This window comes from Fringilla coelebs (assembly GCF_963513975.1).
Source record: "Fringilla coelebs genome assembly, chromosome: 1".
Classification (NCBI taxonomy): Eukaryota; Metazoa; Chordata; class Aves; order Passeriformes; family Fringillidae; genus Fringilla; species Fringilla coelebs.
Window position 1 is genome coordinate 104,921,876 of NC_140028.1, and position 19,717 is coordinate 104,941,592.

At 39.6% G+C, this 19,717-nt stretch overlaps 1 protein-coding gene across 11 annotated transcripts in view; it reads left to right on the forward strand.

Annotated features, from left to right (window-relative positions):
• ARPP21 (cAMP regulated phosphoprotein 21) overlaps window positions 1–19,717 on the forward strand; it is a 232,613-nt gene that overhangs the window by 190,602 nt on the left and 22,294 nt on the right. For all 11 annotated transcript variants that reach the window (XM_084220076.1, XM_084220074.1, XM_084220071.1 and 8 more), the window contains one exon: window positions 5,401–5,527. In XM_084220076.1, the coding sequence (XP_084076202.1) occupies window positions 5,401–5,527 (127 nt within the window). The remainder of the gene's footprint in view (window positions 1–5,400; window positions 5,528–19,717) is intronic.

Consider the following 19,717-nt stretch of genomic DNA (forward strand, 5'->3'; position numbering starts at 1 on the left):
GGAAATAGTAGCTCTTCTGCCCTGGGAGCTTAGCTTTCTATGCACAGGCAGGTGGATCCTAAATCCTTGTCCTGCCCATGGCACAGCTTCTCTGTGGCAATGGCTATTGTCAGTCTGAATCAGCTTTGCTACCCTTTGGGGCTTAGATGCAATAGTAAGGCTGCTCTCAGACACCATAGCAGGTGGTCTGAGGCAGGCTCTGAGAAAAAAAGAAAGCAATAAAGATGGTAATGGAAGCAAAACATTATGTGATGCATTAATCAATGCAATGCAATCAATGTAAAAGCACTTTTATATCTTAAATGTTGCTATTGAATTTATACCAGTATAAAAGTGGCATGACTTTAATGGCTAATTAGTTCCTGTAAATGCACTGCTGATAAGGTTGGCTGTGATACCCCGTATGCTGTTGGAAAATAGCAGTGAAAACTTGGGTGGAGATCCTGTGAGTATGATTATTTCCTTTGGGAGCTGAAAGAAGGAGAAAGAAATGTTTCAAGCCTACACACCCACTAGTACTGCATTTAAATTACTAGCTTTTCTATTAAGTTCAGTTAAATGTGGTTCTACAGCTGCTCTCCAAGATTCTTTCTCCCAGTCTGTAGTAAAGCAGAAGCAGACTGAGTTTGAAATGACATGCCTAAGAAATGGTTTAAGAAACCTTTGGGTTTCTTTTTGCTTCTTCTTTCATCGCAGGTATCCCCCAGCTTGACAACAAAGTCATCATTTAATAAACTGAAAATAAGGATTTCTGTTTGTTCAGCCAATTAGGGGAAAAAAAAAAAAAAACCAAACCAACAGCAAACCAACAACAACAAAAAAACCAACCCAAATCCCAAATGTTACCCAGTGTTTTCTGAAAGAGATTTTCAAAGCAAGTGCCAGTTTGCTTTCTGTCATGGATATTGAACATATATATATTTGCCTTCTTTATTTTCAGATTTCTTCTCTTCCTGATATTTTTTCTGTAGCACTTATGGACCAAACACTTTAACAAAGTTCCACATTCTGCTTTGTAGTACTGTATCAATGGTGCCTGTCTTTGCAAATGGAGAAGTGGAAAAAAATATGAATATTATGTCAGTGGGAAGGGATATACTCTCTGAAAAGTTATTTTCACCTCTGACTCATTCTGGAAGGTATACTGGCAAAATTATATCCGAAACTGAGATGGTATGAATTCTTGGAGAGGCCTGGAGATGTAATTAACATGTTGGGGGATTTTTCACCTGAATTAGTTTTGTGTCACCATTAATTTTGTGTCATCTTTAATCATCTGTCTCTTTGCAGAAGCCCTCTCCTTGAGAGTCTGTAATGACTCTAAGACAAAATCTTTATTCATAGCATATCTCCTCTAGGAAACTTGTTGTGAAGAAGGTTGGGGAGTCACTGAAAATGAGCAGGGCTTTCCTTGATGATCTTTGAAAATTATAATGGAGGACATCTTACAAGGCATTATTTTTTTGTTACCTGCTACTGTAATTATTATGGAGGGGGCAGGGAGGAAAAGACCTTGAAGAATGACTGATCCCTGTCAGTTAGATATTGGGAAGAAATGGCACTTTCATGTGTCCGTGCATCACTGGGGTTTTTCTTGTCTTCTTCACTCCCATTTATGTGACTGTACCAGTGGCATTAGCAATGGTGTCAGCAGCTGGACAAAGGTGCTAGTCCAAGCCTGTCTGGATATCAGCAGTGTTCAGAGAAGGTAAAGCACCAGTCCAATGGCTGAATCAAGCTGTAAGCCAGTAGAGAGGCAGTTTATGAAAGTAAAATCTTCCTGAAGTGTGTGTGGGCTCCTGTCACAGGGAAATAAACAAAGTACCAGTGAATTTCATGGGTGGAGAGCAGCCAGGGAGACACCCAGCCTCATAATGGCTCCAGGCTGTATGTGGACAGAACAAAGTAGAAAACCAGTGCTGTACTGAGTCTCTGCACATCATCTAGGGACAAAGCACATTAGAAAGAGGAGAAAGTAATGTCTCACTCTGCCATTTCATGAGTGTCTCTGAAGTGGCATGCCCAGTCCTGTTACAATTTATGTTAAAGTGTTGTATAGGAGAGAAAAAACAGAATGCAGTGGAATGGTCAGCCTACAAACAAGGTAATTATTAAATATCATACTAAAAAATGATTTTTTACAGTGTCAAGGATAAAGACCAAAAATTGTGCTTTTAGACTAAAGGAGGTGGCATTTATTTAGGTTATAGTCTTAGAAGAACATTTTTTTGGTAAATTTATTTTAGTTTTAGGGTAACCGTACAGCTTCATTGGCATGCTTGTTAGTGCCATGGAAACCTTCTGGTTCTGTAAATAAAATGTTTTACAAGCAAAAGGTTGAAGGTTGGATTGTGCATTTCACATGGGAATGCATGTATAATTTGGCATGTTGGCTGGCTGCTACAGAAATGTAATGCTTTTTGTTGAAGAGTGCATAAGTAAACATTTTAGTAACACTGATGTGATGAAAAGGTAAAAAATTCAAGAGGATCAGAGCAGATGATGTAAGTGATACTTGTTATCTCTGATCCCGCTAATTCCACTGTTCACCAAAGTAGAATCAGAAAGGAAAAATAACATTTCAACTACTGACACAGAGATGTACTCAAGATAAATGAGAATGGATCCTTCGAAGCCCCTCAAGCATAAAAGACCTATTTTAGATCATGTCTATATTTTACACCAAGCCCTTCTTTTAATGTGTGGGCTTTTAAAAAACAAACAAGCCTGACCCCCTCCACCAAACAAAAAATGAGCTAACAAAACCAAAAACAACAACAAAACACACACACACAAAACCGAAAGAACAAATCCCATCAAAAGCCAGACTTCTTGTTTTCTTGTCATGTGTGCATGACTACTGTCTAATTCTTCCATTAATCTTTATAAGTGAATTTTTTTTCACCCTTCTACTAACTACTAGCATTTTTTTCATGCTGATAGATTGCACTCCCATAAACTTTTAAGTGGGTTGCATAACAAATGTACTCCAGTGAATTAAGAAAGTGAGAGCAAGGGAGACAACCCTTTGACTAATGCTGAGGTTTTATGTGTGTGGTAAAAATAAAGGAGAGTATGCTTCAGTGTATATATTCTTTTGCTCTGCTGGTTCAACTATAAACCTGACTTCAAAACTTAGATTCTTCAGGTTATGTTTAAGGTTAATACCTGCAGAACCATTTCCAAAGAGATAATTCTCATTGTTGCCAAATGCTCATGTTGTTTGAAATATCTAGGGGCTTGTCTGCCCTGGAAAATGAGGAAGTTGAGGGCAGATAAAATAAATCCTTTAAGTGAGATTAAGCTGCTGGCAGGATAAGTGAGAGTATTTCCACAGGGGTTTAATATTCTTTAGTTTCTAGAATATGTTAATAGAAAATAAAGAATATTTGAAAGAATGCCTGTTCTGTTCCCCTGCTCCAAGGCTGGATCATATATTTGCATTGACTTGACTTAGAGTGGGTCTCCTCATTTCGTTCAAGCCTCCTGTAGCAGAGTGTTGCTGAGAGCAATCAGCTGTCCACGAGATGACTTTATCACACTAAACTTTCCTGATCCGCAGTTTACACTGCTTAAAGAATGATTTTGCGCCTTAAATGTGTGGGCCCACTTTCCTATTCCTTGTGGCTTTTCTTTGCAGAGAAACAAATTCATAATGGTGGTGTCCATTCTACAAAGGCATTTTGGTTTTGTTACTTTAGTCACTAACAAAACAAATGGCAGGAGGGCAGGCACTAGCCATTAGGTGTCACTTGGTATTGTCTGGAGGAGGGTAGCTTACAACATTTTCCAGTCAAAACTTTGTTTTTCTCATAATTGTTTGACTCAGGCTGATATAAGCAGAGAGAGGGGGAAAAAGAAATCAATTGTTTGAAAAGAAAATTAATAAACCTTGAAGAATGGATGGGTGTTCAGCCTCTTGATTGACAGATGCTGTTGACTGGCCGTTGGTCTGCAGTGTTAACTTCACTGACACCACCCAGCCCAGTTTGTTAATCCTAATCCTTCTTCCACCACAGTTACCCATTCAGTAGGCTTCTACTTGCCCAAGTAGCAATCCATAGCCTATTCTTGTCTAGTCTTTTGTGTCTATGCCATTTTTTTCCTTCATTTGAAACTGGAAATTTTCCAATGAAAATTTCTGATCTCTCTTACGATGTCCTAGCAGTAGTTACCTTTACTCTGCTAACTTTATGGATGATCAAATTGAATGATCTGGATCAGGAATATTTCTTCCATGCAAATAAAAGTGGCAAAAATAGTTCTTGTTTTTGCATGAAAAAGATAAAAGCATTTGGTCTGACTCTGTGCATATGTCTACGTAGGATAAATGCTATGCACAAAGTGAGAAAAAAATTGTATGATTTATTTAGGAATGCTGAGTGCTGTGGCAGAAGGTGAGAGAGAGAAGCAATGAGAGAGAAGCAATGTTCTCCCAAGCCTGTGTCCTTCTGCAGTCTGTTCATACCATACATTGCCAACCTCTATCAGATGCCTACAGTGTCCCTGACAGCTGAAAATGAAAAATTTTGAGTGCTCTGAGCTTGTGAATGGTCAACTGAAAGCTGTTTAACTCAAATGTCTCAGTAACAGTGGTGGACAAACCTTTTGCTGCAGTCACCCTCAAACTTTCATGTTCACCTCTGTGATAAGGAAATGAAGTACATGTTTTTCTGTAATGAAAGTAATAATAGAAGAAAAAAGAAGCCCATCTAGCAGAACTTGCTGACTTAATGCCTATCCTAGGCTCCTGCAAGAAAACAGCTGTGATTATTTTTTGGACTGTAATTGTTTTCACAACAAGAGCAAGTTTTCACAACAAGAGGGAGATGTTAATGTGAGGAGGGATGTACATGTTCAACAGAAGCATCAATCTGATAATTTCCTTTCAAGTGTTAAGGGTGCACACACTCCATCTTGCTCTCCACCTTGTTTCTATGTATTTGTACTCCAGGCCATTCCTTGCTTTGACTGGACCATTTTCTCCAGAGTTCCTTTAGTGGTTCAACATGCTGTCTGTAAGTGTTATGTTGATACAGAAGGTGTTGTTTGCATCTATTTTTCTACAGCTTTTGATATATTACTATAATAAAATGTTACTGTGATATTTTTTTCTTTGGTATATACATCTCGCTTTTTATGAATCCTATTTTTTTTCCTCTTTCAATTAAAATTCTTTTTTTTTCGTATTTCTTAAAGTATCGTAAAATAAATGTGGGCACTGATAGTCCTTTTCCTAGCACAGCAGCAATTCTTGAAGAGACAGGAGGGAAACCTCTTCTCTTGATTGCCATTACCACTTATATGCTTGATTTGAACTTCTGCTCCCCCTCCCTCTTTTGTTTTGTTTTATTTTATGAATCTTTGATCTCTAGAGTTTACTGTTCTCTTTCTTTGCAGATGCCAGTGTATTATTACCCATCTGGTCAGTACCCTACCTCAACAACTCAGCAGTACAGACCCATTGCCTCAGTTCAGTACAATGCACAGCGGAGTCAACAGATCCCCCAGACTGCCCAGCAAGCAGGTATGTACCTCTGGTACTCCTTTCTTCAGCTGCTTACAGTGGCTTTGCAGGTGAAAGCTGTTGGTTGTGCTCTAATTGAACAGCAGAGGAGAAAGCTGGTTGCTGTTCTGTTTGAAAATGCAGTGAAAATTAGAAATTGAGAAACCTTTTGCTTGGACATCCCGAGCAGTGAAGAGCAGGGCTTGCATCCTCCATCCCTGCTGTCCTGTGTGCAGTGCTGCTGTGTCCTCAGTGTCCATGCTCCAAGTGGCTGGGCACAGGGAGAGCTGAGAGGGAGCTGGTGTCAGCAGTCACACCGCATGTTCAAGCCACCCATTGTGGTTGCCCTCCATCGTGGGAGCTCCTCGAGCGTTCGTACCACCCTCCGTGGTGGACAGGCCTGCTGTGAGGCAGGAGGGGCTGGTTGTTCTCCACCCCGCTGTGCTGTGCGGGTGCCGGCGGAGCAGCAGGGCTGTGCGTGGCCGGGGCCGTGGGGAGGGCTGCCCGCAGCGCCGTGCGGCTGGAAGGGGGGCCGTTACACTGTAAGAGAGTGAGTAGCAGGTCTCACAGTGAACCGGTCTCTTTTCCTGCTGTGTCACACCACTCCAGGTGACTCCAGGGTAAGAGGGACAGAGCGGGGGAGCCGGGCTGGTGCGTGTTGGGAGAGAACAGGAATTGTGGTTGCCAAGGAGCCGTCACATTTCAAGGGAATAAACAGTTCTGGTGTTGGAGATTTTTAAAATGTATTTATTTCCTGTCTATTTCTTTAGTGCACACCTTCCTTCATAGGGTGTCTCAAACAGTAACTCCAGGCGTAGGGGGAGGAGGTGGAGGGGTGGGTTTTGTTTTTCCAGATGTGCCTGGTAGAACAAAGCATTCATCATTCGATCTCAGTTTGGCAGAAACCCTTTAGAATGGCAAAGCAGATTCCCTGCAATAGCTTTGATATGGAAGTCGTTTAAGATGCAAGTCAAGAGCCCAGACATGAGATGTGAACAAGACTTATGGGGTCATCCAGCTTGTCAGCCTATCTCCGTAATGTGACTGCTGGCAATTTTGTTCCACTCTCTCAGGCGCCCAGGGAGACAAAGACATGGCAAACACAGCTATAACCAAGCAATTCATTACTTTTTTTTTTATGCTGTTCTGTGTTCTAATAAAATTGGTGACATTTTGGTCAGTGTCAGTGGTGACTGACTGTGTCTGCTTTCATACCTTCATATTATACATTCCTGAGAGAGAAGAGGGTGAAGTATTTACAAAGGTCATCTGTCTCTTCTAGCTTCTCCTCCCTGACAGTCTGGTACCATATTTATTATCTCTACATAGTGGATCCTTGAAACAAAGTGCAAATCAACTTAGATGACATTATCTAGATTACTGTGTTGTTATAAAACCATATTTGTCAGTTTAATGCTACATCTATAGCCTAGCAGAGAGTATGGTAAGTGATATGCACAAGAGATGGTCTGATGTACGAGTTATGTTCCGGAGAAGATCCAGCTTGTGAAAATCCTAGTTTTTAAGATACACTGTAGCACAGGAGCTGTTGAACGTAGACAATGCAGAGATGCAAATGCTAATTTTGTTTCGGTGTTTACTGCATCGTTTTCCTTACATGTTTGGAAAACACGAGTCAAGGAGTTGGTGTAAAATCTCTAGCGCATCAGTCTTTCCCTGCAATTCGCTCTTTCAGCTGCCTGCTCAGTTGGAAGCATTATTTTTATCCCTTGTTTAAAAATGAAAACATTGCGTCTACAGTTTAGACTCCCTGCTGTGGTGATGATTTTAAGTGTTTAGCTATTCTCAGATCCTGAGACATGTCTGAGAACAATTTTGCACGCTAGTTCATCCCTTTGGCCTCTGATACATCCTTTTCCCTTGTCATGGTCCCAGTGTGTGGTAAGTGTGACAGGAAGCAGATTGCAGTTCCCTACAGATCTTGTTTTGGAGGTGGATTTACGTTCCACTGCATCTCTTGGTATTTGGGAAACAAATAGCTGTGTATTAGCAGAAAGTAGCAACCCACAAGCAAGTGTTTCAGACTTCCATTTTCCTTCCCACACAGACTTAGCTTCAGATCAGCACACGAGGAGCCAGGTTATGATAACGAGGGGCCAGAACAAGAAGCTACAATGGAAAATAGTGTTTGTGAAACAGAGTGTAGTACGGGAATAGTGAGGATGGGAAGGGTGAGCAGATGGGAAGGAGGCAGATGAAAAGATGATTTCTGAAATGGTTTCCCCAAAGACCTCACATCACTTACTGCTGCTTCGGGGAGAGTACGGCTGTGGTGCAGGCAGGCCCATGGAAGCCCAGCTGGCCACCTGGACCTGCAGGCTGGCTCCTATGGCAGGGCAAGCAAGGAGGCACCCTCAGCCTGGCAGCTCAGGAAATATTTCATTAAAATCAGGAGTTTTCCTGCCTAGAGCAGCTTTTGGGAGCTTTCAGAGCAACAACAAGGAGCTCAGATCTTACTTCCCCTACTTTGGGATGCAGAGGTCAAAGTTTCATCTAATGTTAGCAATTTGTTTTCATTTTTGTTAGAAAAGGTCTCTTCAGGATGAAGCGATATTGATGACTTTTGCAGCAAACATCTAAAGTAAAATGTCTGCACAGCATCTGTGGTGGCTGAGGGAGCCTGTACTCTCTCATGGCTCTGGAAGGAGAGCAATATTGAGTTAAAATGGCTCCAGGGCAGAAAAAAGGATGAGCTCACCTAAAATTAGATTAGAGCTCTGGCAGCAATAAATCATTTGGGGAGAGGACTGAAAACATTTTGTGTGTTTATTTACCCTTTTTATTTTTATATGCCTAAGTGCTGGCTTATGTGAGAACCTAAGTGACCCATTTCTGGCAGAAGCCTAGTACACTGTCCACCATGAAGATTTTTGTACAAACGTCTGCCATTTGAATTACGTTCATTTCTGTTCAAGCCAAAGTGTGGTATCAGTATCAACAGAAATACTTTTGTTTCACTCATGCCATTGTTGCTCTTCTTTGTTATGCTTTTTCTGCACCATTTTTGTGTTCAGAGCTGCTCAGTGCAGAGTTTTTCAAAGTGTTGCCATTGGGTGGGGCCAGGGTTGAGCTGGTGTCTGTCACACCATGGCATATGTGCAATGTCACAGGTGGATTCTTAAGGTGCGTTCAGGCAGGTATTCTGAAAAACAGTATGCTCATTTTTCAGACCATTTGGGTATGTTGCTGTTTCCATTTCTGCATTCTGTAACAGGTGATACTGTGGAGTGCCCAGTTTTGGAAGCACATGGAAGAAAATATTATTTCTGTATTTGCATCTAGCAGTACTCTGTAAATTGCATGTCTGCCATCATCAGTATTTCATTCTTCAGTAATTATCTCTATTTTGATAGACTGATCCTAGTTACTGTCTGAGTAGAAAAATAGAGATGTATTGATGATAAATCAGTAATTATTTCTATTTTGTCATGACAGAAGTCAGCAATGTTTTATTTTATATCTGTGTCTCTATTTTCTCCTATTTTAGCAAATGCTGAGCACTTTGAGGATTTTTCATCTCTGAAGTGCTTCATAAGTATGAGCTGGATAAATACATGAGTATTTTCTTCGGATATGCAACTCTTATTGCTGTTCACAAATGAACAAGCTGCAACAAATTACATTATTTTTTCCTTCTCTGGTTCATTGTTGTATGTTTGCCTCATGTTCCAGATAATTTCAGAGTACAACAGAAATTTTATGGATAAAATAATGTTTATCTTCTTGCTTGGGTCTAGTTCTAAGAGGCTGTTAGCTTGATTAATCATGCAGTTGTAAGGTAAATGTCTGTGGAGTGTGTTTTGCATCAGCAATGAAATAATCTTTTGAGGAGATCTTTAAGTCACTATAGTACTTTGATAGTAAGTTTTCCTGCCAAAACTTTACGCTATAATATTTCCAGACAAAATAAGATGCTATTTGACATAATTTGTTGTTCTGTAATTCTGGCGATTAATGTAATGATGTTAGGATTTCTCATACATTCAAGAATCAACAAATAATGCCATTATAACCTGTTTCAGGGCCCAGATATCAGGAGAAGACTCAGAGAGAATATGAAATATCTCTATTTTTTTTCCTAAAAGCAACATATTTGCTTGTGTACAGTAGGCAAAGAAAGTCCTTATCTGAGGGAAGTATATATCTGAACATTTTCTGGGTGTACAATCCTTTCTTAACCAGCATTAATGGATCTTCTGTAAACAGCAAGTGTTTGTCTTGAAGAAAAGGTTCCTGATGGAGAGCAGTATTTATTATAAGCCTTTACAGTTTCCAGTAAAGTAGAAGGGGTAATTGTCTCTTAAATGCACTCTGAAACAAATTTTAAGTGAAGACAAAATGTACCTCTAACAGAGTCCATAAATTTTTTTAGGTGGGAATCAGAGTCAAATAGACAATGAAATACTGAATTTTTGCTTAATTTAATCATTTCGGTGTCAGCATAATTGAAGAGTGTTAACTTCAAGCCTCTTTTATCCTCTTTGTCTTCTGAAAGCATTTGTCACTATAAGCTGATGTTTAGTGGGAAAAAAATGGGGGAAGGGAAATGCGCAGCACTAAGAACAAAATTGGTTTGTTATCATGGTCATTAGAGAACCTTATAAAGAAAGATTGCTGCTTTCTACCTTCATTAGCAACCTGACAGGAGCTCATGGTCCATGATGGATTTGCTTGCATAATTCTGTCTATAATTTCACTGCTTATATAAACATAAACAACTTCAATTTTTAAGTATCTAATTATCTGAAGAAACTGTTTCTCTAACAGTAATTGCTCACTGCATTATTGAAACAGGTTTGTATGGAAGGTGTCCATCTGTGTTCAGTGCTGTTCTTTTCAGCAGATACTTCTGCTCCCAAAAAGCATTACAAGGGGGGTGAATCTCATTTTCACAGAGGCTTGACAGGAATAGGAGGGACAGAGCCCTACTGTTCTAGACACATAAGTGTAGTGCTATGCTCATTAATGTTGCTGGAAGGCTTTGAAATTTAAAAGAATTTAGTGAAATAGTATGACCAGATCAAGAAGGAGTTTGGAGCAATTTCAGTTGGACTAAGTTAAAAATTGTGATCTTGAAAGGATCCACACCAATATTATTAATTTCTGTTCAAGTGTTTTATGTTTCAATTATCCAGGAGCTTAGAGCTTTACCTACAAGCATGCTTCCATTTAGATAGGATGTCTCTGCCCATGCTACCTGAAGTTTTGTGCTCTGGATTTCATTCTTCCTACTGCCTGAGGAGGATGCTGTGAACAAATAGTTCATTCAAGACTTTTTGAGAAGCTTCCTAAATGAGTCAGGATTGAGGCTTAAAATTTTTTCAATTTCTAGTCTTAAAAACACTAAATCGTTTTGTCTTTCTGACTTAATGCAATAGTGCTGCGCCAGTACTGAACCAGCATTCAACTTTGTAGAATATTGGTATTTTAAATTAATAGAAGAATTAATACTATCACACTTCCTACAAGATACCTGACTCTGAAAATTAAAAGATGAAATTGCTTTTGTCAGAAAGCTTTGTTCTTCCTCAAATGACTTGTATTATTCAGCATTCACACCGGGAAAGAGAAAGTATTGAGGGAAGAGACCACTGGTAGGTTCAGCAGGTAGAATAGTCTTTGGACGGGCATTTATTTCTGGTTTTCTTTCAAGGCATCACAAATTGTTTTCACCTTCTCTAATACTAATTAGAATTTAAGCTATTTCTGACAGCATTTCTAGTGTTTCAAAGTAAAATACAAATTTTTTAATTTTAATTTTGTTCCAGAGAATGTGTTAGTCTCATCTTAGTTAATATACAGGAACAACAGAGAAAGAAGAATATTTCTAACAGTGTTGTACTTGCTCTTTAAAACTTGAAAGCAGTGTTTTCAAAATAGCCTTTGTGAAAATTACAGAGGCTATAAGATAATGAAGATAACACACTAAGGTATTCAACAATGTCTACAAAGAATCTTTGTATTTCTGGCTTTCTTTGCCAGAAAGAGTCATACATAATCTCTGGTGCTGATTCTGTGTTGGATCAATGTGCAACGCTCCCACTTCTTGCAGTGGAATTTTCCAGCACTGAATAATTGAGAGGTTTATATTGTAGTCCTTGAGAGCAAAGGCAGATTTCATCTTTTTTTTTTTTTCCTTTTCTGACACCATCCTGCTATTGGTAGAACTAGTGGAGCCCCACCATTGACAGAAATGCTAGAAAGCCTTTCTGCAGGGACAGAGGCCATCTCCAGCTCTGCTTCAGGCATGGTGCTCACAGGAGGTCTGTAGGCTTTGGGGCTCACTTCTCTCTAGCTATTCTCCAGATGAAAGCATGCAGCAGGATGCAGAAGTGGAGGGCTTTTGAGTCTCGGCTAATAATGGAAAAAACTCTGAACATACAGCAGAGATCTGCACTGCAGGAAGGAAGAGCAGGGGGAGCTTTTGCCTCACAGTTGCTATTGATTGAGGATTTAAGAGTCGAAGCACACTTTGCAGTTGTAAAACTCCATAGAACAGGACACAGACTGGGAGGCTGTAGTAGAATCGTGTGTGAGTGTGCTGGAGGAAGGGCCCACAGTTTGTTCAGTGTTAGGGCAGAGGACCTCAAGAATGATGTTGCAGTAACTAAAGCAGTGCTCTGCAACCCAGTCCTGATATCTTATAAAACCCCAGTGTCTTTACCTGAATTTTGTTCAGCCTTTGTCACAGGCTCCTGTTGTTTACCTAAACTACCCACAAGAACAGCATCCCTCTGCAATTGCAAGGATATTTTTATTTTCACTCACCAATGGTAGTTACATAGAATGTATGAATTTATATAGCAAGTGAGCAATTTTTGAAAGTTCTTAGTTGGTTTGCAGGTGAAATAATGCTCATAGTATGGGTGTGTGAAAGAGGCAGCCCTTGAGTCGTCCCAAAGGAGGAAGCTGGTTTCCTTAGCAACTGGCAAGGATATGTGATACCCCTCCAAAAAGTTCTTCACCTCTTCCCCAGGTCCTGCTCTCTGTTGCAGCTCACTCATTATGCACCAGAGCAGAAAGCATTCCTGCAGCATGAGCTAATTGTAATGCGTGATGGCTGGTAGCTGTCATTGGTATTAAACAGAAAATAAAAAAAAATTGAATTTGCTGTCTGAGTGTCTGGTTCTAACAACAGCTTGATTATTTCTGTTATTACTAGTAATACATAGCCCCTGCTGAGGTTTCACTTCCAGTGGGTATCTCTGGCATTTGTCATTATGAATGATAAGGATAAACACAGGTTTTCTTGCTGCGGACCCTGGTGAGAGTTCTTTCAAGTCTGATGGGATGTAGATTGAGGAAGGAAAGAGGTGTTTCTTTATTTGGCCTTGGTTGCCAGTCTTAGGACTTTGCTGTAAATGCGAGTCATTTGATGTTCATTCACTCCAGAATGGAAAAATAAAGCTGCTATTTCTGCTTCTGCTTATATGTTGGTGACAAGACATGAATATGACCCGATCAGGAATGTTATTTTCAGGATAGAGAGACAAACAAGCAACACTACTCAATATGTTGAATTGCGGTTCCTTGTTCCACAGTGCCTTTTTTAGAAGTTTGAATCCCTAGTGCAACGAGTAATGGGAAGTTAGGTAAGCTTTTACAGTTTCTCTGAGAAAAGCTGAGATTAAAAGTGCTTCAACACAGATTTTCATTCTGATTTTTTACGTATTTAACTTTTCAGTGCAGTTCCCAGGATCGTAGTGTGTTGGTTACAAATGTGGTCTTTTGATTACAAATGGTCTTTTGATTACTGTCATATAAATGCTTAAGGACAAGGAAAGAAAAAGAAGCCTTCCTGTGCAATAATGGTTTTTTGTGCCATAGTCATACCAAGGAGCTACAGCAAATCTTAAGACACCTCTTAACTAAGAACTAGGTATGAAGAAGTATGAATATGAAGAAATTTTGTTTTTCATTCCTGGGACCAGGCAGACAGCTTGCAGTCAGGGCTAAAAGAATGTTAAGGCAGCTGCCATGGTGGCCATCCAGTTTAGGGCTGTTTTCCAGCTCTAAAAAATGTTCCTAAGCTTAGGTAAATCAAAAAAAGAAAGAAAGAAAAAGCTTTTACTGTGGCAGCTGTTTATTCATTCACACCTGTAAAAAATTTGGCATCCAAAGCTCCTACTGAGTGCTGAAAACAGGAAGCATACTTTTGATATTGTACATATGGAGTCCCCAAGTGTGCTTTCCTAAATGTTAGTGTTTGGAGTAATTTGTGGATTTCCTACTGTTTGAATTTCTCATTGTCTTCATTCTTGGTGTTCCTTAGATTTGTTTATACAATGAAAATCCACAGCCCTCATGAGACATGGGTAGTGGACTTTGCCTGAAAATAACAGCAGTCGTTTTCTTGAAGCAAATAATCTCTTTCTGAAGGACCTTGGCCCTGTGGCATTGCTTAAGGGAAAAAAAATGAAGAAAAAAACCCCCAGCCATTTCTGAGCAAGCAAATATTTAGGCTATGTGTATATATGTAAATATCTGTATTTTTGCTCTTTCTGTCAGTCTGTGTTATCATAATATTTTGTTATGTGCTTCAGCATTGTCCTCAGGGCTTCCAAGTAGCATGCTGGTAAAACAGAACATCTTCAATAGCATCTGCTCAACATTGCTGCATTTCCAGCTTTCTCTTTGTTGAGAGCTACCTTTCATCAGGTACTGAGTCTGCAGGAGTGCAGACTCACAGTGCAGACCTTTTTACAGGTCCTACAAATGAACCTCCACAAATTGAATTTTTAAGGTTCCCAAGTACTACTTTATAGAATAAGAAAAAGAGGGGAAATGTATTAAATTATAAGAAGCAATGTGCTGCTTCAAAATGATTGCTGGATTAATAGTTTGTATCAAATGGCCATTTTAATTCTCTCTCAATTGGAGAAATAGAAAGCAATTAATCTTCTGTAGCACATTGTGAAAAATAAGGGCTTCTACAGGATCTCAATGAAGCTGTTCCTTCACTTAACCTTGAGCCGAGCAATAAATAATTATAAATGCAGCTACATCGCAAGGCAAAAGTAATTTGGTAAAATAGAATTATCATTTAATGCAGGAATAAGAAACTTGAATTAGGTTTCCTGATGTTCTTTGTTCCAGAAGAGTATGAATTTGATTGTGATTTGCGCATAAGAGAGCGGAGCTGGGTTTTACAGAGCGGATTTTATACACAAAGATGATTTATATTGCAGTGTTGACACAGGCAAATGCTGCTGTGCTCTCTCAGCTGTAACTCACATGGAGCCTCTGATGAGAGGACTTGTTTTACAGAGGGAGAAGGTGATGTCCAAAGTGCATGGATGCATTAACATCTGTCAAATAATTTCCTGCTCTTCACTAAGGGCTCCCTACTGTCAGTACTGCCTTCCACAAAATTTTCAGTGGGTCCATCATGTAAAGTTTCTGTTCCACTGTGGCGTGCTGCTGAGGAGACTGAGGATACAGCAGAGAGCTGCTTTATCCTGAGCTTCTCTCCTGCCCACTGTGCCATTCCTTACAGCTCCCATGCAAGCCTTGCAGATCCCAAAGCAGTGGGGTTAACCTCGCTTCACCTTGGGATTTTTCAGCCAACTCAGTGGAGGCTGGCCAGTGAAAGGATCAATGAAGCATGTATGAACGGGTCAGCAGTTCATATCATGGAGCAGTGCACAGGATACTCTGGTAAGGAGAGGCAAAGGATGTGAGAAAAAAAATAAATGCAGGAGTGAAAAGAGCTGTATTTTTTTAGTGCAGAACCATGGCTCAGCATACTGCTCCACTCGAGCAATATGCAGGAGCTATTGAAGCCCCAGGCTAATTCCATAAAAATGGGAAACCACGAGTTTGTTATGTCAGTTTCTGTTCAGGAAGAAAGCATTCCTAAATATAATAAAGCAAATATTATTCTGCTTTTCGTTGAATTGTTCATCTCTGTTTCCCAGAAATCTGTCTTTGCAGTATAAGGAACAAGAAATTTGTTCCTAGAAAACACAGCTAGCAATGGCAGTGGGTTTGTAGGACTTTGTTGAGTCTGCACACTAATTTCATGGAGATAATGTATGTCTGGAGTGAGCCATATTTGTACTTCCCTGGTGGACACTTCACAGTGATTAAGACTCATCACTTTTTACCCACTTTGTCTAGGTGTTGATAGAGTGCTGTGGAGCATTTACACACTAAACTGAAGATTTCTTTCTTTTATAAAATTTAAATAAATGTGATGTACAATTGCTCATACACTCTTAGTTTCTTCTCTGGAAATTTGAGACCAACCAAATGGCTGCAAAGGCTTATGTGGTGTGTCAAAAGTTATGAAACTAAAGAAGGTATGGAACAGAAGATATGGAACTAATGTTTGTACCTTCCCCCCCACACACACCTTCCCCCCCCCTTTGATGTATTTATTTGTTCCATTATAATGAAAAATGTAGGAGTGCAAAGCTAATCATTTTTTATTAAAGGCTATGTGTGGTCTTAAATCAGTTTTCTGACCAATTTGAAACTAGAGGAAGGGGACATTTAGTTCAGTATCTGTCTGCTCAGTCTATTTGGTCCTGATTGCTACATTGCATAAGTTTTGAGTGGTATTTGGAATGCATTAGACTTGGGGTTTTTTTGCTATAATGTGACCCATTGTGTACTTAGGTATGATTTATTGGAGAAACAGGTGTGGGCACATGGAAAAACAATTTGTCTTAGAGAGTTATTTCTAGATGACTAGTAAAATGTTGATTCCAAGTAGGCCATAATTAATCAGCAAGAAGTCTTTTCCTGAGTTTCCTTCTGTAGGTAAACAGACTCAGGACATCCATCAAATTGAAACTGAGAGAATGAGGGGGGAACAGCCTGAGTCTCCAGTTAGCAAAGCAGTTGTATTTCTTTGAAGTAATCCCAGCAGGGTGCTTTGCTGAGTGATTGCAAAATTGGCTTTGAAAACAAATCCTGAATTTCTTATTTCTCGTAGGTTTCTTTAAGTTTTAATATACTTCTGGTGGCTGCTGCATACCAAGAAGGTGAACAATGGCACCAAAAAGGGGCTGATAAACCAAAATCTTTCTCTGATTTCCCCTGAAGTGACCTCGCACCTTTTCTTTCATCTTCTTTTCATTATGTTGTGGTCTGCAAGTATATCAGTAGTTACTTAGGGAGCTCTAATCATGCTGAGCTCACTAAGCGCAAAAGTAAATGTCAAAAACTTCTGTTGACTGTGTGTTTTAAAGCAGCTTTGTCCCAGTGCTTTCAAAAGCTTTAGGTCTGGAGATGTTTGATCTGGAGATGAAACAAGTGGTAACCTAGTTTTTATGCTATACTGTAGTAATCTGAAAATCTCAGTAAGTTTTGTTAACTGTGAATGTGATTTCACTTGATTTCTGTCTGTTTTGTGCTGTGAGAGATCTATAATGCTGAGAGATAGGACTTGCACTGCACACTGTGCTGGCCATGGAGCAGGGGTGGATATTGGTGGATCTGCTCTGCAGGCGGTTGATTTCTGATTTTGCTTTAGTAAATGCAAGAATATGTCATTCATCTTTTTGTTCAGCAGTTCAGGAATTAGAGTCACTTTATAATATCTAAAAGTCAAAGAACTCCCAGCTGTTCTTCATTTAGGGTAAGGTCCATAGAGCTTAGTGATTAGAGAATCTTCAAGGAAGGTGGGAGCTTTCTGGAAAAGGGGGGAAAGTTTGAGTGTCCATGGCAGGAATTAGCCCTCAGAAACCACCTGCTTAATTTGCAAGACTTGACTTCTTTTCAAAAATCTGAAGAACTAGTTTGCTGGAATGAATCCCAAAAGTCTGACAGTTAGGTGAGGTCATGCATGTAGTTTCATAATTAGGTTGTGCTGTAAATGAGGAAAAGCCATAATCAAAATTGTTATTCAGTCCTTTAGGTAAAGGTCATATGTCACATCTTTCCAGTGGTTTTGAAACTAGGTATAGCTTTAGAATAATTTTCCAAAAATGCCTATGAATTGCTCAAGAAACTCACTTAGTCTTGATGTACAATGAAGATAGTAAAAGCACTGTTTCAGGATTCAGTATATTAGCTGAATGTTTACCTTTGCCCAGAAATTGGCTATCCAAGCATTTTCTATTGCTTTTTAGTGTCTAAAGAAGGCCTGAAATAAGGTGCTGAGTCTGTCTTTTTAAAATCTAGCTTATCTGAACACTTGTAATTTCTACAACTCACTGTATCAGTTCCTACTAGAAACACAGCCTGTGGACTGCTGGTGTCCTTGGGAACATTTGTGTTGGGCCCAAGAGCTGTCCTTTGTTCCATGAATGTTGGGGTCTTCGTAGGCAGAGCAGTTTGTTTCCTTAGGAACAGTGAATTCTTCTTGGATCCCAACTGGCCAGCAGCTGATTTTTTAATACCTTTAATATGAAGGCTTTGTGATGACCCCAAGACAAGTTGGTGTGGAGGTTTTTTCTTTTTTTTTTTTTTTTCTTCAGTCTGCCTTGTGTCCATCTGTTTCTTTCCAAAGATTAACCTCTTTATACAATTCACAAAAACCCTACACATGTGCCTTCTGAATAAGAAGAGGAGAATGTGCTTAGGTACATCTGTTCTCTCCTATGTGACTAAACAAGGAGGAAATAAAACTTGTGGCTTCCAGCACCAGTTCTCCCCAGGCAGGAGGTTAACATTTGACAAGATGTCTGCCCTTTTGAAGAGTCCCAGCAAAAGCAGATGCAGATTTCATCAAGGCTTGATCTTTTGAAATTCACTTTGCCTACTCAGCCAACTTCTCACAGGATTTTTCCCACAGCTCACAAAGGATCCATCTGCAGAAAATTGCTAAGCAATGTTTACCAATCCATCTGTGCTCTTGAATGTCTAGACCTGTGTAAGGGCTGAGGTAAAGTCTTTATAAGCTGTCATGCAGAATACCATTTTGAAGTTCTCCTGTGGTTTGCAACATAGGAAATGTAAAGATTAGAAATTCTGCTGAGGCATTTTTCACATTCATTCCAATTCTTCAGCAATTTTTAGGGCAAATTCTGATGTATATATGATTATTAGGTGATTAAATTCTGCATCTCATTCATATGTGCCTATGTCACTGGAAATAAGGTTGTAGGGACTACTCTTGCATTGTCTTTTTTCTGATTTCCAAATATCTGGCCTTGCTCCCTGGTGCTCTGCAGGCTATTCAGACACAAATGCATTGACCTGTATTCCTATTTTTGAAAGCTAGAAATATGACCTCTAAAGAGAAAGCAGCTATAGCCAAGCAATGACAAGTCTTCCAGTTTTCAGTGCTTGATTTTCATTTCAGGGATCTGTTTGTCTCTGTATAGTTGTCAGTGTGTGGTTTGCTGCAGATTTATTTATCAAGCTTTTTCTTACAGTTCATGCATCCCTAAGTTGAGGAATAATGCAGTTATCTGCTGAAGTGTTCTTCAGTAGTGAAGCTGCTGTGATCACACTGTGGAAGAGCAGGGCTGGCATGAAAGGAATCTTGGGGATTATAAGATTTCTCTTTACTTTGGACCTTAACCTTCTGCTGGTGTGAGCTGCCATTTGGACAGGTGCATCTGCACAGACCATCCTGCACTATCAGAATTCAGATTTGCTTGCAGGGTTGGGAAAGAATGATGCAGCACACTAGAATATGTGTAGGCTTTTCATCCTGGCTACTTCAATCTGTGGTCTTGAAAACCAGATTATTATCTATTAAGAATTGTATTTGTGTTTTGGCAGTATGGTAAAATAGAGCCTTAGCAAAGAGACACCAGTTGCCCTTGCCTGAGAAGTAATATTGATTTCAAGAAGATGAAGAAGCTTTTGTCTTGTTACAAGAGATTGTAATGTTGACATAACAGAAACTGAAAAATTGAATATTATATAGTGGGGAATTTTCCTTTTATTTGAAGGACAGCACTGCAAAGAAATTCTTTATAGTTACTAGGCTGTAAAAGCATGTAGCAAAACACTCTCAGCTTTTATATTATATTAACCTTCCATGACAGCTTTTCAGAACCACTGTCTTAGGCCTGGGAATCCTGCTGCTGTTTTCCTTGGAAACTTAAGGAACGTGACATGTATGGAGCATTTCTAGTTTTTGTGTTAATTGGTTAGTGTTGCTGAGCCCACAAATAAAGCCATGACTTGGATATTATTGAATACCTAGTAAAAGTGAAGGGGGTGGTGGGGACAGTATACCTCTGCAAGTTTCGGAGACCACATTTTCTCCTTTCCTTTTGATGGTGCTTT